General features: G+C 51.3%; 2 protein-coding genes across 3 annotated transcripts in view; one reads left to right on the top strand and one right to left on the bottom strand.

Moving 5' to 3' along the window:
* Positions 1–14,408, top strand: part of Su(var)3-3 (lysine-specific histone demethylase Su(var)3-3) — a 70,196-nt gene that overhangs the window by 18,337 nt on the left and 37,451 nt on the right. The window lies entirely within an intron of this gene.
* On the bottom strand, positions 5,678–11,395 carry Tollo (Toll-like receptor Tollo). Its single transcript, XM_018021160.2, has one exon. The coding sequence runs from the start codon at positions 10,975–10,977 to the stop codon at positions 7,240–7,242; it is 3,738 nt and encodes a 1,245-aa protein (XP_017876649.1). The 5' UTR covers positions 10,978–11,395; the 3' UTR covers positions 5,678–7,239.

Below are 14,408 nucleotides of genomic sequence, written 5' to 3'. Positions count from 1 at the left end.
TCGTATAAATAATTCAGAGTGTTCGAGTCCGTACCGGTCTATTCGTCTTGTTCTAGCTTGTTCCTCGCGAGAGAACGCACGATGGAATCGCAATTAGATAGGTACGCGTTACACACGGTACACGTGTACGCTCGGTGTCGGGGTTGCTTCCCCGTGAAAAAGCGGTAACGACAAACGGAAGCAGTTTTCTCCGAGGAACGGCCGTCGACGACGCCTATCGGCCCATCGCAATCGCGGCAAAGTTGCAGTTTGCGATCGTTCGTATCCGCGATTCGCGTTCGCGTTTCCCGAAGCCGGGGCACGTCGGATAATTAAACGTAACCATGCGGTTAGCCCACGACAACGATTTCGCAATAACATAGGTTGGGCGATATTTTCTTCGGAAATCGTCGTCATTTCGTTATCTAGCTGGCGATATCCATCCAGTTAGACCGGATCGATTATTCTCATTAGAGACGGTGCACGATCTTGAATAATTCAATGTTCGTTTGACCACGCGAGGGGATTTCGCGGGGAATGCGACTTATTAGCGAGTCGGAGTTAATCCGGCATACTCGCGCTGACAACTTGCAAGTTCCGTGTAACGTGGAAACTTGCGATGGCATGCACCTCGCACATTCTTTTTTACCCTGAAAAGACTGAACCGCGCGGAACAACGAGAGCCTGCGAGCCGTAGGCGGTTCATCGGCTAACAGGCTAACAACGATAAGGACGGGAGGGGAGAGAGTATGGAGAGGAAGAGGCGAGTATCGTGCAAAGACTGAGACAGAAAGATAGAGGGAGAGAGAGAGAATGGGTACGAAGGGCGGTCGTGGCCGCGGCCGCGAAGGGAGGCGAAGAATGGAGGAAAGAGAGAAATAAAATAGAGGGGTGGGTGCGGAGAGACGGTGCGAGGGTGGAAAGTGGACGAAGGTGCGAGCGAGAGGGCGAGAAGTAGATTGAGGTTGATAGGAAAGAAAATCGCACTCGCACGGCGTCGTTAGCTTGTTAAGTTGCACGCAACACCTTTGCCTCAAATACCGGATATACTCGGCCTCTTCTTTTCCTTCATGTAACCGTGCCCGCTCTTTCTCCTCTCCAGCGAGTCCGTTTCGCATCGCGTTCCTCCTAACTCTCTCCTCGATCTTTCTCCCCCAAGCCGTGCCGTTTTCTTTCGCTCTGAGAAGAACCACCACCATGGGACCGCGGGATCTCTCGCCGATCTCGCGTTTTCGCTTCTTTCGCGATATCTCCCGTCGCGTAGCATCGTTAACTTCTTTCGTGAATGGAACTCGCCAAGACGGATCGATTTCCCTGTCGATAATCCGCGAGTGAATTAGGCTAAAGAAAAGTTAGAAAGTATCCTCTGAATGCCGGGAACGAAGAACACAGGGAATTATTCTTTTTTTTCGAATACCTGCCTAAGGATGCTACCGAGGTTCGCAGGAGTAACAAGGGTAGGAAAGATCGGTGGAACGATAAGTCGATAGATAAAGCATCGATTCGGAAATGCTGTCGTTCGAGTCTCGGAGGTTCGTTTTCGGTGTTCGGCGGAGCACTGGGAATGCGGCGGCCGATATTCGAACGCTTAATTGCTAATTGAAAAATTCTTCGGGCCATGAAAGATGTGCGCCGGAACTTTTATGAAGCGGCCACGGTCATCGAGTCGCGGGAAAACGATCGCGAACTTGATAGGAAACTACCGTATCGTTGTCTTTAATAATAATCGTAGCGTTAGGTCGACACGAAAACATTTCCATAAATTTTTGGTCGGCCACCGTGCACGCGATTACTACCTGCTCGCAGCTGCATCGCGTTTTCTGCGCCAGCAGATGTTTCCTGTTTATATCTACATATGCATATTCCTCCCTCCGTCATCGGCGGAACGGTGTCGCGCGTCTCTATCCATATTCTATGCGTAGTTTACATACGAAAGTAACTAACGCCGTGATTCAGCGGTTCCGTCTTCGTTTTCGTTTTCGTTTTCGTTTTCGTTTCTCGGCTTTCGAGTTTTGCTTCGTTCTCTCGCGCAGCTATTTATGGAAGTTTGAGACAGATATATTACCGATCATAAATTCGAGACCACTCCCGCGTGGACCGAAAAGGGCGAGTTGTTTTATAGTTTTTTACGAGGCTCGGCGCTCTAAACAGGCCCGGCGAGGGACGTAAAGTATCGCTTGTTTCGTTAAGATAGTTGGATTCGAAATCGAATGGAAATCTCGGCTCGTTACGATGATCCATCCTTTCGAGTAACCATGGAAGAGAAAACCTGGGAACTTCTCGTGACGGGTTTTTTTTTAGAGGAATCTGTGCTGTGAATTGTTCTCCGCGAACTGTACCCAAGTTTCCCGTGGCTCACGGATATGGTGTTCAAATGCACCATTTTTCTTCTCGTTTCCGCCCCAGAAATATCCTGCTACTACATCTCGTTTTTGTTGCTCCTCCGGCCGCGGCCGTTTCTCAACTTTCGTTCGGAGTCGAAGCTAGAGCCCCGCGAGTCGGCCAGGGCGGCCGGTTGTAAAGGCCGTAATTAAATACCGCTTGGATGCGATCGTTGCGACGTAGCCGGATTAACGTCGGCACAGCGTTTCTGCCCGGCTGACTGTTCGCGAGTTCCCTTACAGAGGTTGAAAATAATTTCCGCGAGTTATTACGACGTTACCCGTAGGGACGAGCGTGCGGGAGGATCGCGACGATGTAGGGTCGAGGGACTGTACTCGGTCGCATAATCGCGCGTACACGCCGCGCCAAGCGGCGGATAGCGCACACGCGTGAAATATGCATTCGTTCCGCGAGACAATGCGAGCCCGGACGCTGAATTCTCGATCGCGATAACTAAACTACGCGGTAACTGTCGCGTATACGCGGTTCTGCCTGCGGGTATGAAGTTCGCGCGCGTCGCTTGTAATCGAAGATACGACTAAACTCGAATCCGGCGGTCATCTTTTAAAGATTGTTGCCCGTTGATCGTCGACGGTTTCGAGGAACGGAACGAGAACGGGAACGGATGGTCGCGCGTTCCGAGTTGCGAGGCGACTCTAATGGGGAAACTCGGTTTCGCGAAAGATCGCACGAATCCTCCGTTGGCCACGGCAAAAAGGGGTAACGACTATCTCCGGGATGCATCGATGCACGGGGGCCCGATTTCGACTAACGATGCCTTCCGCTCATTGGTCTTAATCTGAGCTACGAATCACGATCGGCCTTCTCTTCCTAACATGGCCTCGGCCACGAACGAAGAACGAGCAGGAGTCCCTCGCGTGTGCCGTTGCCGGCAGATAGTGCAAACAGAAATTCCGTTATACCGCATAAAGCATCGGGACCATTCTAACTCGGAGCGCGGCGAATCGGGGGAAGGGATGGAAGGTTGGCGAGCCGCATTCTCCCGCTTGCTTAACTCGCTGCTAGCGAGCCGGCGAGCGAGTTAGCGAGTTACTAAAGCTAAACGAAGAGCTCGGAACAACTATCAGAAGAATAAGCGGCTACCTTTACCTTATCCTATAGTATTTTATCGCTCCTAATTCATTGTTTTCCGTGTTAAGATCTTTTAACTAACTCGCCGTTATGGTTTATCTTTCAAAGCAATACCTTGCTACGCATAACCCTTCGACCGTTTCCTCTTTTCGTTTCTTCTCTTCTCGCTAGCTTTTGCATCGTGCATCTCTAGAAATTTGAGAAGGCGTCCATCGTATTCTTCCCGTTTCCATTTGCTGCACGTTCTTAATCATGTTACTCCTTGCGTGAGTGTTTACGGTACAGGCCGGTTGTTCTCGTTCCTATAAACCTTGGCACTTGATTCTCCGTTATACCGCTACGTGCTAATGCGATATGCATGCAATTCGAAGTTCCAATTCGCTCGTATAATTCTGCGGATTCTTTTCGCGTGCACCGGTGGTAGCAACAGGTTGCGCGATATCGCGAATTTTTCCACGCCCCGCGAAATTATAGACTCGCCAAGGTTGAAACGTGGAAGCCGCGGAGTCATCGTTTCGTTCTTGATATAGCTGCGCGTACGTTGTTAAGGGCTTGTTAATTACAAAAGTGGCAGAACAGGATCGACCGGGGATCGGGTGCACGCACGGCAAGTCCGGCCATCAACGAGAGCAGCTATTTTCAATTGGGACGACGACGCGACGGCGACGCACGAACCCATAAACGTAAACGGTTAATAGTTAATAATACGTGGTTGGATAAGATAGAAATAGTTAATGCGATTGAGAGTAAATACGATCGAATCGCGTGGTTGCTACCTATCCGGCTGTCGATCGAATTTATACCTCGAATTTAGAATTCGTATCTTATTATGTCGTTGAGAACCGGGTCGCACGCGTGTGTTCATGCCAGTAATGGTCGATCGTTCGGAAAGTTGCCGTCCTTCGGTGGAAGTGAAATATTAAAAAATGTCCAGCGACCGACGACGACGTCGTCTGGTGACTTACCGAGTCCAACGTTATTTCCTCGGCGCGGTCGTTATTAACGCGTAATGAGAATTCCAAGCGAAACCGCAAAATAAGCAGAGCGCGTGGAACCATCGGCATTCACGGACTCCGCGATTCCATTTCGTGACATACAAATACGTACACGTACATCTACTACTTATATTTACATTATTCGTAATAGCTATACGTATCGCGGGTGGTTCGCTCTGGTGGTCCTTGTCTGTTACGCGTCGATCGAATCGATTCTCGCGTTTCGATTACACGCCGATTACGCGCAATCATAGACACCGATAGCTACGCGGTTGCGAATATCAATGCGAATTACATTCCACGCGCGTGAAATCTTCTCGTGTCTCGAGTACGTGGCATTTCGACCGATCCATCGATCCTCTCTATCTCGATTCCGTGATCTTTCCCTCGGTAGTAAAATCGGAGATACCAAGGTATGTAATTAGAGTCGTGGGTAACTCCATCGAATGTACAATTTCGATTTCGCGACGACGAACACATTTTTTTTCTCTCTCTTGACATGAGCCGTGACGAGCTGGAAAGGAAACTTGGGGCGAAGGGTCGAAACTTGTTTGGAAGGTGTCTAATTCGATTACCACGATCGGTTGTTAGGAAGTTCCTGTTTTATGTAAATACTTGGAGTGGAGTATGCAAATGTCTGGAGGATTTCCCGATCGAACGAGAATCGTCGCGTAAAATCCCGCAGGTAGAACAATATTAGGGATCTGTTGTCGAATCGCAAACGTAGCTAAGTATGTACACTGCCTGTCGCGCGATCGACTAAGCACGAGGCAATTACAACGAGGAATCGATTACGGCATTGAAACGAGGTGACTCTCTGGGTTCTATTCAGTTCCGGTTCGCTTTTGTAACGAGAACGATCAAAGACGCTGGAACGAGCTACGTTCACCGTACGGCCTTTTAACCAATCTGATTTCTGTTACAATGGAGCGCAGGCATTACTTATTCCGTGGATGTAACGGTAACGAAACGTGATGACAATGTAAACAGACGTGACCGGATTAGCATAAGGTATTGTTTCTTAGCGAAATAATTCTCTCTCTTTCGTTCTCTCGGTCTCGTTCTCTTCTTCGGTCCGAAGACGGACCACCGAAAGTTCGCGTCTTCGCCATTGTTCGTCCGCGAAAAGCAGAAAAAATAAATTCTGCGTATCGCAAAGTCGAGGAACGGGGAATGTGTAGAGAGAAAATAACAAAGCGAAAGGAGTTAAAAACATAAAAATAGAGCATTTTATTGTTCAGTCATAGGTTTTTATTCTAACAATATCTTTCACGTTGTCTTCGTTGAGAGTAGTTTGCGGAGGGAGTAAAAATAAAACAGTAGAATAGTCTCGCTTGCGAGAAAAGCTAAAGGAAAGATTGTTTCGCTTTTGTACAACGTATGTATTGTCGATTATCCATAGCGGTCTTTTATTCTGTCTTTTTCGCATAACGCGTGTACCTCCTTTTTTGAATCCGACCGTCGCGCCTTGGAAGGACACAACCAATTTCTCTTGCGAGTTATAAATCCAAAACGTCCACTTAACTTTTCAAGCTGAACGCGGCTCGCGTTCAGGTTTGACGAGATAAACGCGAGCGGGCCGTCCAATTCGAGTAGAAACTTCGCGTGGCGCGCGATTCGATCTCAAATCGAAAAGCGGCTAGCGCCACGCGAGGCCTCCATTCGTTTCCGGGATGAAATAAATAAGATAAAGCGGTTGCGCGCGTTAATATTTTACAGTAGAAAGAAAATTAAAAAAAAAAGAGGGATTTTGGCTACGCTCGAGCGTATCCACGCAAGCTGCTCGCCGGTCTAAGTACTTAGGTACAATAATTAAATATACATTGGATCAGCGGTACGATTAGAGGAGGAAGTGATATCACTTTGCCGGTTTCGAAACTCGGACGACGCGGAACGACGACGAAAACTGGATCGATCGGAATTTGCACGGTCGCGTAGCTCTACTCGAATGGGGAGCTGCAATTGCTCACCCGATGTCAGTTCACGGTCGGTAATTAACAGCCGTGCTCGCGTGCCCGCGCGTATTTACGTACGCGCGATAAGAGTGCCGCTTTTCGCGAATCGTCGAGTCGAGTCCGCCGTTCGGTTCCGCGACGTTGGAGCGCGTTCGACGCGCGAAGGATTTTCGCATATGGCGCTTATTATGCTAATCGTAAGACGGGACTGGATGGCACACGGCGAGCGACCGAGCGTTCTCTTCCTGCACCGGGCGAGAATCCTTCGCGCATCGTTAACCCTGAATTAACCGCAGCTTCGATTGATCGGGGTTTCGAGTCTTCGAAAATGGTAAACGCATAGAAAACGGGACGTTTATTTACAACGACTTTATGCTATCTAGCAAACTCACTGATTCGCTGCAATGTACAGACACCGGGACGCGAAGGCTCGTACGTATATCCCCTTAAATCACAAGCCAAGCACCTTAACTATTACGATCACGCTCCTTCTCCCCTTCGCTATCGTTTCTTCATCTTTATTTACAACGCACGCACTCACACACATTCACCGGTTCTACTCTTCTCTCCTCTCTCGCGATACGAGCAACACTTTTCTTTTAACATTTGTACATATGTCGAAGTATGTATATCGTATTTACACTCTACGCGCATATCGCATATGCCACCTTATTGCACCGTGTCGTCACGTCGCCATGGCCGAAACCGCGAATCCTCGCTCTCACAGCACGCAGCACTGGAACAGAACCGCGACGGACGACGCGACGACGTCGAACACGTGAACGCATCTACGAACACACCGCGAGACGTAAGAAGATCGCACGAATAAGAAAAATTCATATGTGCACGGAGACGGTGCGCGATCCGTTGGACGTCGTCCTGTTGTTATGTTGCCGTCGGACCGGTGGTGGTTGCCTGGTCCTCTGCGTGGTTGTCCTCTGATTGTTCGGTACGTCTGGCAACGCAAACCGGAGCTTCTCCCAAAACAGCTTGTCGCCCCATTGCAAGTACGTGTTCGTCTTCAGGTAGAGTCGGATGTCCGGGTCGAGGTCCCGTTGGTGTACGTCGCCCACTAGCACCAAGATCAGTCTTCGCCTTCGGTCGCGCAACACCTGATGGTGTGCCGATTTGAAGTCGAACCGGCACCACTCGGACTTGATGAAGTTCTCCGATAGAACCATTATCGTCCTCCTCGACGACTCGACCGCCTGAACTATGGTGTCGGCTATAAAGCTTCCAACTGGAAAGTCCCGATAATGCAGGCACAGCTTGTACGACGGATTCCCCATCTCGAGCACAGGCGCCAGTTCCTCGGCAACAAACGCCTCGTCCTTCGAGCTGTAACTGACGAACGCGTCGAACAGTTTATCACGATCGTCCCTGTCCACCTCCTGATTTCTGTAGAATATCCGTACGCCGAATCGCGAGTGGAACCACACGCGAAGCTCTTGACGAAACACGAACGCCGACAAGCACAGCAACACCATCGCCAAAGAACCGAGTAGAGTGGCGATCAACAGGGGAAGATAGTCCTGTAGCACCTGCTTCTCGATGATCGTTTTTGTGTAATTCCGATGCGAATCGTCGTCGAGGCCTGCAGCGCCTCCGGTGCACGCGCTGTCGTTGCTCCTTTCTGATTGATTGTTGGCCGGAGAAGTTGCCACCGAGAAACCGAACTCGTCGTCTGTAAACGCTTGCTCGCCGAACGCCTCGAACTCCGTCACATTATAGACGCAACGCAACGCGGACGCGTCCGACACTCGAACGTTCGGTTCACGGATCCACTCGCGGTAACTTCGAAGATAGTCGCACTCGCAGGACCACGGATTTCCGGACAAACTGATCTCGATCGAGCCGGGTAACGTCCACACGGCCAAGCTCGTCAAACGATTGCTGTCCAGTCGGAGGATGCGCAACGAGCGCAGAGACGAGAACGTGTCGTTGCCGATCGAGGAGATTCGATTACGGTGCAAGTAGAGGAGCTTTAACGCGTCCAGTCCCTCGAACTCGTGTCCCCGTAGCTCGCGGATCCTGTTGTCCTGAAGATGGAGATCCTCCAGATCCCGGAGACCGTTGAACGAACGATTCTGCACTATCTCGATGTTGGACGAATTGAGAAAGAGAACCTTTAGTTTTTTGCGACCGATGAACGCGTGACTAGAGACCACGCGTAGATCGTTCCCATCCAAGTAAAGCCTGGTCGCGTCCATGGGTATTTGTTCGGGCAGCTTCTCGACGTGACCGCCGTTCGAACAGTCGACCACGTTCGCCGACCACGATTGGTCGTGGTAGCAGGTGCAGTTGAGGGGGCAGGTCATCTCGCAGTCGCAGGCGTCGAAATCGCAGCAATGGCAGAGGGCGAAGCAATGCGTGTCGTATTTGCAAAGGAACTGCGAATGAGACGCCTCGACCAGAGGCACAAACGCGTGTTCCCGGTCGTAGAGAAGTTTGCAGTAGATGCTCTCGAGGTCCATGACCCGCGGCTGCACCCTCGTCTGATTCTGCCTGTTGACGCGCTGCAGCCACTCCATGGTGCAGTCGCAGAGATACTGATTATCGCCGATGTAAAATTCCGGGAGAGGTTTGTCCGACGGAACGGCGCTGATCCGCAACGCGTACGGTTCCAGGTTCCGTATCTGGTTCCCCTTTAGCTCGACCGTTGTCAGGTTCGGCTTCTTGAAGAACGAATAGCTCTGCACTTTGGAGATCTGGTTGTCGTTCAGGTAGAGCCGTTCGATGCTCATCGGTATCGCGTTTCCGGTGATCTCCGTCAGCTTGTTCTCGCTCGCGTCGAAGGTGCTCAACTGCAGCTGACTCTCAATCTCGAAGTAATTGCCTAGTTCTCGTATCTCGTTCGAGTGGATGTCGAGCCATTGAAGGCCGGTCGGTATCATCGCGTAGTCGAACCATCGCAACTTGTTGTCGCTGACGTTCAGCCAGACCAGGTTCGGTAGATTGGTGAACAGGCCGGCGATGTCCGTCAGTTGATTGCCGTCGAGACGGATCGCCTGGAGGTTCAGGTTCTCGTCGAATGTGCCGGGTTCGATGTACTGTATACGATTCATCGCGAGATTCAATATCTTCAGCTCCTTGATACGGTCGAATACGCCCTTGGTGAGATTACCGATATGATTTTCGGTTAATCGAAGACCGTACAGTTGAGCCACGTGGTCGAACGTGCCGGTCGGTATCTCCGAAATGAGATTCTCGCCGAGGTCGAGGGTTCGCAGAAGGGGAGTGGCTTTCAACGCGTCCGGCACCGACTTGAGCTGGTTACGGTTCAGGTGAAACTCTTGCAGGGACGAGGCGTTTCTCAGGGAGCTCGGGTGTATCGTGTGCAGTCGGTTGTTGTCCAACGAGAGCAAATTCAGCACGTACAGTCCACTGAGCGTGGTCGCGTCGATAACGGTTAGCAGATTATCGCTCAGCAATAGGGTGTGAAGATTGTAGAGCGCGGAGAACGTGTTCTCCGGCAGGCTCTCGAGCAGATTCTCCTGCAGCCGGAGAATTTGCAAACTGTACAGATCGCGGAACACTGTCGAGTCCAATCGTCCGATACGATTGCTGGATAAATCGAGCACCACTAAACGTACCAAACCACTGAACGTAGCCGCGTTCACCCACTCTGCGGTCAACTCGTTGCGCGACAAATCGAGCACCAACAACTGCGTCAATTCACTGAACAACCCGGGTGGGAGCACGTTCAACGTGTTATTCCTCAAATGTATCTCCTGGATATTCCTCGCGTCGCTGAACAGCTCAGGCGGCAAGCTGGTGAGTCGATTATCCGCGAGCCTCAAGATGGCCAACGCGGAGAGCCCTTCGAACGCGCGGTCCGCCATGAAGCTGATCGCGTTGCACCGCAGATCGAGGCTGTGCAGCCTGGTCAGACCGGAGAACGCCGCGCTCGGCAACGACTCGATGCTGTTGTTGCTCAAGTCCAATTCCTTTAAATTCGACAGACATTTCGCGGCACCGTTGAAACGAAAGCTCGTCACTTCCCTCAATCGGTTTCTCGTTAAGTTCAGTATCTCCAAATTGACGAGCGGACACAAACCGCCGTCCGGTATGCTCCACATGTTGTTTTCGCCGAGATCCAATTTCTCCAATTGCCTCAACTCGTCGGTGAACGCACCTACAGACACGTCCAGGGCCATCGACGACCAATCGGTGTTGTGCGTTCTCACCGTTAGATTTCGCAGCTCCTTCAACCCTTTGAACGCGTCGTCCGAGAGGTTACCGATTTTGCAATACTCGATCACCAGCTCGCGCAGCTCCACCAACGGTCTAAAGCTGCCGGCGCTTAACGAACTTTGATAGAACAACGCGTCGCTGCATTCCAGTCGCAAACGAACCGTGTGCTGCGGCTGTATCACGCTGAAGTTGGTGTTCTCCAGCTCGCTGTTGATGGTCCTCAAATGACAGACTAGGGAGACGTCGTCCTCGGCGTCGCCGGTCGCGACCCACTTGCACTCGTCCGGGGCTTTGTATCGGAGCGCCTTGCTCAGAGACGCGCCGAGTACACCGAATATCGTGCCCAACAGTATGGCCAAGAACGCAGGACTGCCCCGCATCTTTTCTCTCAATCTTCCATCAAATCCCCCGAGAGAAAGAGAGGCGACCCTATCTGCCGCGAAACCGGCCGCGATCCATTTACCTCTACCTCACGTCATCCATGACGCTTCTATTCCCTCTTCTCGTCGCTGCTGGCTCGCATAGCAGAGGCGTTTGTATTTCGCTCTTCGCTCGTTTCCGCAACTATTCGCCAGTTTTTCTTTATTTTCTTCGGCTTTTACGTCGGGACGGAGAACGTTAACGCGATCTACAATCCCGGTGACTTCATCCTTGAGCCCTGCAACGAGAAACGTGGAGCGCGCGCGCGAGATTTCACCGATCTCTCGAGATCGCCGACACTGTTTAACGGGAACGGGAAATAAAAATTCGCGGACGACCGACAGTCAATACGCGTATGTACACGATACTCCGGTAAGACCCACGGTTCTCCGAAGACTGGTTGGCGAGCCGTAAGGCCCGAACTGGGACCGCTACCCTTGCCCCTCCGCCCACCTTTTGCCCGTTCTCCTCGCCTCTCGTTCCCCCTCGGCGCTCCTTCCTTCCCCCACTGTTACTCGTTCTCTCCTTCTCGCCGTCGTCGCCGTCGTCGCCGTCGTGGCCGCCGTCGTCGTCGCCGTCGTCGTCGAGCGTAGCCGGGGCCCGACGTTCCGGCGAGCCTATAAAAACAAGACAGGTACACTCTCAGGGCCCTTACGGTGGCTCCTCGGCATCTGCAGGCAGCCTCTATCCACCGCGCTGTTCGCTTCTTCTTTCATCCGTACCGGACTCCGCTCGGTCGATCCTCTTTCCCCGCGTTTCACGAGTCTCCTCGTGGTTCCCTCGTCTCGCGTTCCCCTGCCTCTCTTCCTGTTTCTCTCGGTGCCCCCTCTCTCCTCCGGTGTATCGCCGTTCGATTCGTCCGTGAAACCTTGCCTCACCGTCATCTGTTCTCACATCGTTTCTACGATTCTGTCACGAAGAATGAAGCCTCGAAAAAGAATGTTTGCCCAATGCCTTTGTGCGAATCCCGTTCCCATTCGCATTCCAGTTGTCGCGAGTCTCCGACTGGTATTTTGCAACTAGTCGCCTCTTCGTCTCTCTTCTTTTCCTGTTCCTCTCTCCTCGTTTTCCGTCGATTTATAATCTACGCGAATGGTTGCCAGCGCGTATCCAACGCGTTACACGACGAAGAACCAATGTACATTGTTCTTTTGTGCGCGGATCCGTGGATTTTCGCGGAAACTGAAAACTCCTCGCTCGCGGAAGAATCGGAGACCGGTCGAGCGTGATCTCGAGCGTCCCTCGATGCTTCGCGTAAATTACGCACGCTCGCTCGCGAGGTTCTTGTAAAATCGTCGATGATCGGCGCAGAGAGAGAAAACCGAGAAAAAAAAGTTTGCGAGAGGCGCGTAGATCTTCTCGCGAAAGGATAGCGAGCGAAATACTTATGTGTTCCTCGTTGTGTCTTTCGCCGCGTCATTATTAACTTTATGGTTTGTTTCGGATTCGCAAATTCTCGGTCCCATTGAGTGTAAAACGATCGGTCGCATTGTGTCAGCGATCGCGCGTTAGGGACACGTCGAGTGGTTCCCCACGGTGAATGAGAAGAGAAGTCCGCCTCCTTTCAGAAAACAGTGCTCGGTAGCTTCCATCTCCCGTCGTTGAAAAGTGATTTGTTACCTTTACCTGGACCAAAATAGGGGCCCACCGTCTCGAAGGCGGTCCGCGCCTCTCGAGCCCTCGAATACGTCGTCGTCCCATCGCGCTGCCTGATTTACTCGTCGAAATTCAAATAGGAGGATACATTATTTTTATCGGCCCAATAAAAGTATCGTTGGTAGAACCGAGTGCCGTTAGCGATCGGCCCCAATTCATCCTTCGCCCTTTTATTTCGTCGTGTTAGCTGGCAAAGAAATAGAGTTCCTTCCGAACGAGGAGACGCGTGGAGTTACAACGAAGTAACGGGTAGTGCTTGTTGTCGTTAATAGCTGCAGAGGAAATGAGTCGTAGAGTGGAAGTGAATCTCGCGGTCCGGCCGCGCTATGTTTTATCGTCTGGCTTCATTGATCTTTATTCCGAGATCTTTGCCAAGGCCGCGGGCTTAAATCGGTATAATATTTCACCTTTTCACGGCGGTCATCTCTTGCCGCAACGGGTGATCATCTTTTGCCGTTGCGGCGAGATGACCGCCGATGGCCTATGTTTTACTCATTGCGTATCCAGTATTTTGCAAATTAATCGGCACGTTTTTTTCGTTTCGTTTATGGGTGAAAATGTGACGAATCTTCCGCCCTTCTCTCTATCTTTCGTTTACGATCGTTGATCTCATTTACATAGGAATATCCTGCGGTCTTCTCGGAAAGGGCAACTCGTTTCCGAGTACAGACGCGCCCGGCTATTTACGTCAAACTCGTGATTGGGATTCGAAACCCTATACGTCCAACCATCCAGAATCTTTATTAAAAAAATTGGAGGTAAAGTTTTATGCGATGTTCGAAAGTTCATTCGCGAAGCCGAGAGGCTCTAGATTCGGAATCCCGTAGCGTTGCGCAATTCCGAACCAATTCTAGTCACGGAAAGAATGGATTCCCATGATTTCTCCGGGAATCGAGGATCCACGCCAGTTTTTTATCCTCCGGTTGTCGGATTTGATTAGCGAAGCGATGTGAATGAGCCTTAAGGAGGATGAGGATGCCCCGATGGCTGCGCGCCGCTGAAAGGTGGCTAGCTGGCGGCTGGGATCGGCGAAAGCGGTCAGTGATCGCTGGGGCCTCGCGCTCCCTCACGGGCCCCTCGTTCCTCACGATCGCGTCTCCCACCTCTCCCGTTTTCGTCGTTCCCTTTCCCCTCTCACCTTTTCTCCCCAACGCATTCCTCCTCTCGATTCCCACCTCTCGCCTTCTCGCTCGCGCGTCCCGTCGGACCCATCGGCCCTCGGACCTTGCCTTGCCGCGCTGCCGGGCCCTAGTCTCCTTTCAACGTTGCAGGTGACGGGGCATTCTTTTAAATCTAATCAACTACCGAACCCCGGCCCCCCGATGTATACAGGGTGTTACCGAACTGGCCGGCTTGACAGCATCCTTAAAAATAGGATACCGGTCGAGTCCTGACAAGGTGTCCACTTATCGAGTTGGCTAAGGTGGTCGCGCGTAATGAGTGCATACGTTCGCCACGGTGCTCCTGCTTCCTTCCCTCACCTTCGATACTCCTTTTCGTCTGACACTCTATATTCTTTTTTCATTCGCCGCGTGCACACTTTTTAACGTGTTTAGAGGCAATCGGTTACGAAATCATCCTCTCTGGGATCAATCGTTGTTCCATCAGTTAATCGATTAGGCGTCGACCGATAGTCGACTAAGTTAAGGATGTATAGGCTATATACATAAACAATGCTAGCACGTTGAATTTGTTATTATAGATTCGTATTACTATTAAAAAGCTACCTGTAAAA

The sequence above is a fragment of the Ceratina calcarata genome, unplaced genomic scaffold, assembly GCF_001652005.2.
Source record: "Ceratina calcarata isolate Rehan_Ccalc_2016 unplaced genomic scaffold, ASM165200v1 scaffold25, whole genome shotgun sequence".
NCBI classification, from domain to species: Eukaryota; Metazoa; Arthropoda; class Insecta; order Hymenoptera; family Apidae; genus Ceratina; species Ceratina calcarata.
The sequence above is the reverse complement of the archived record's forward strand: the minus strand, read 5'-3'. Positions and strand labels throughout refer to the sequence as shown.

Bases quoted from the DNA above. Each gene is read 5' to 3' on its own strand.
- Tollo (XM_018021160.2), bottom strand. From the start codon at position 10,977: ATGCGGGGCAGTCCTGCGTTCTTGGCCATACTGTTGGGCACGATATTC.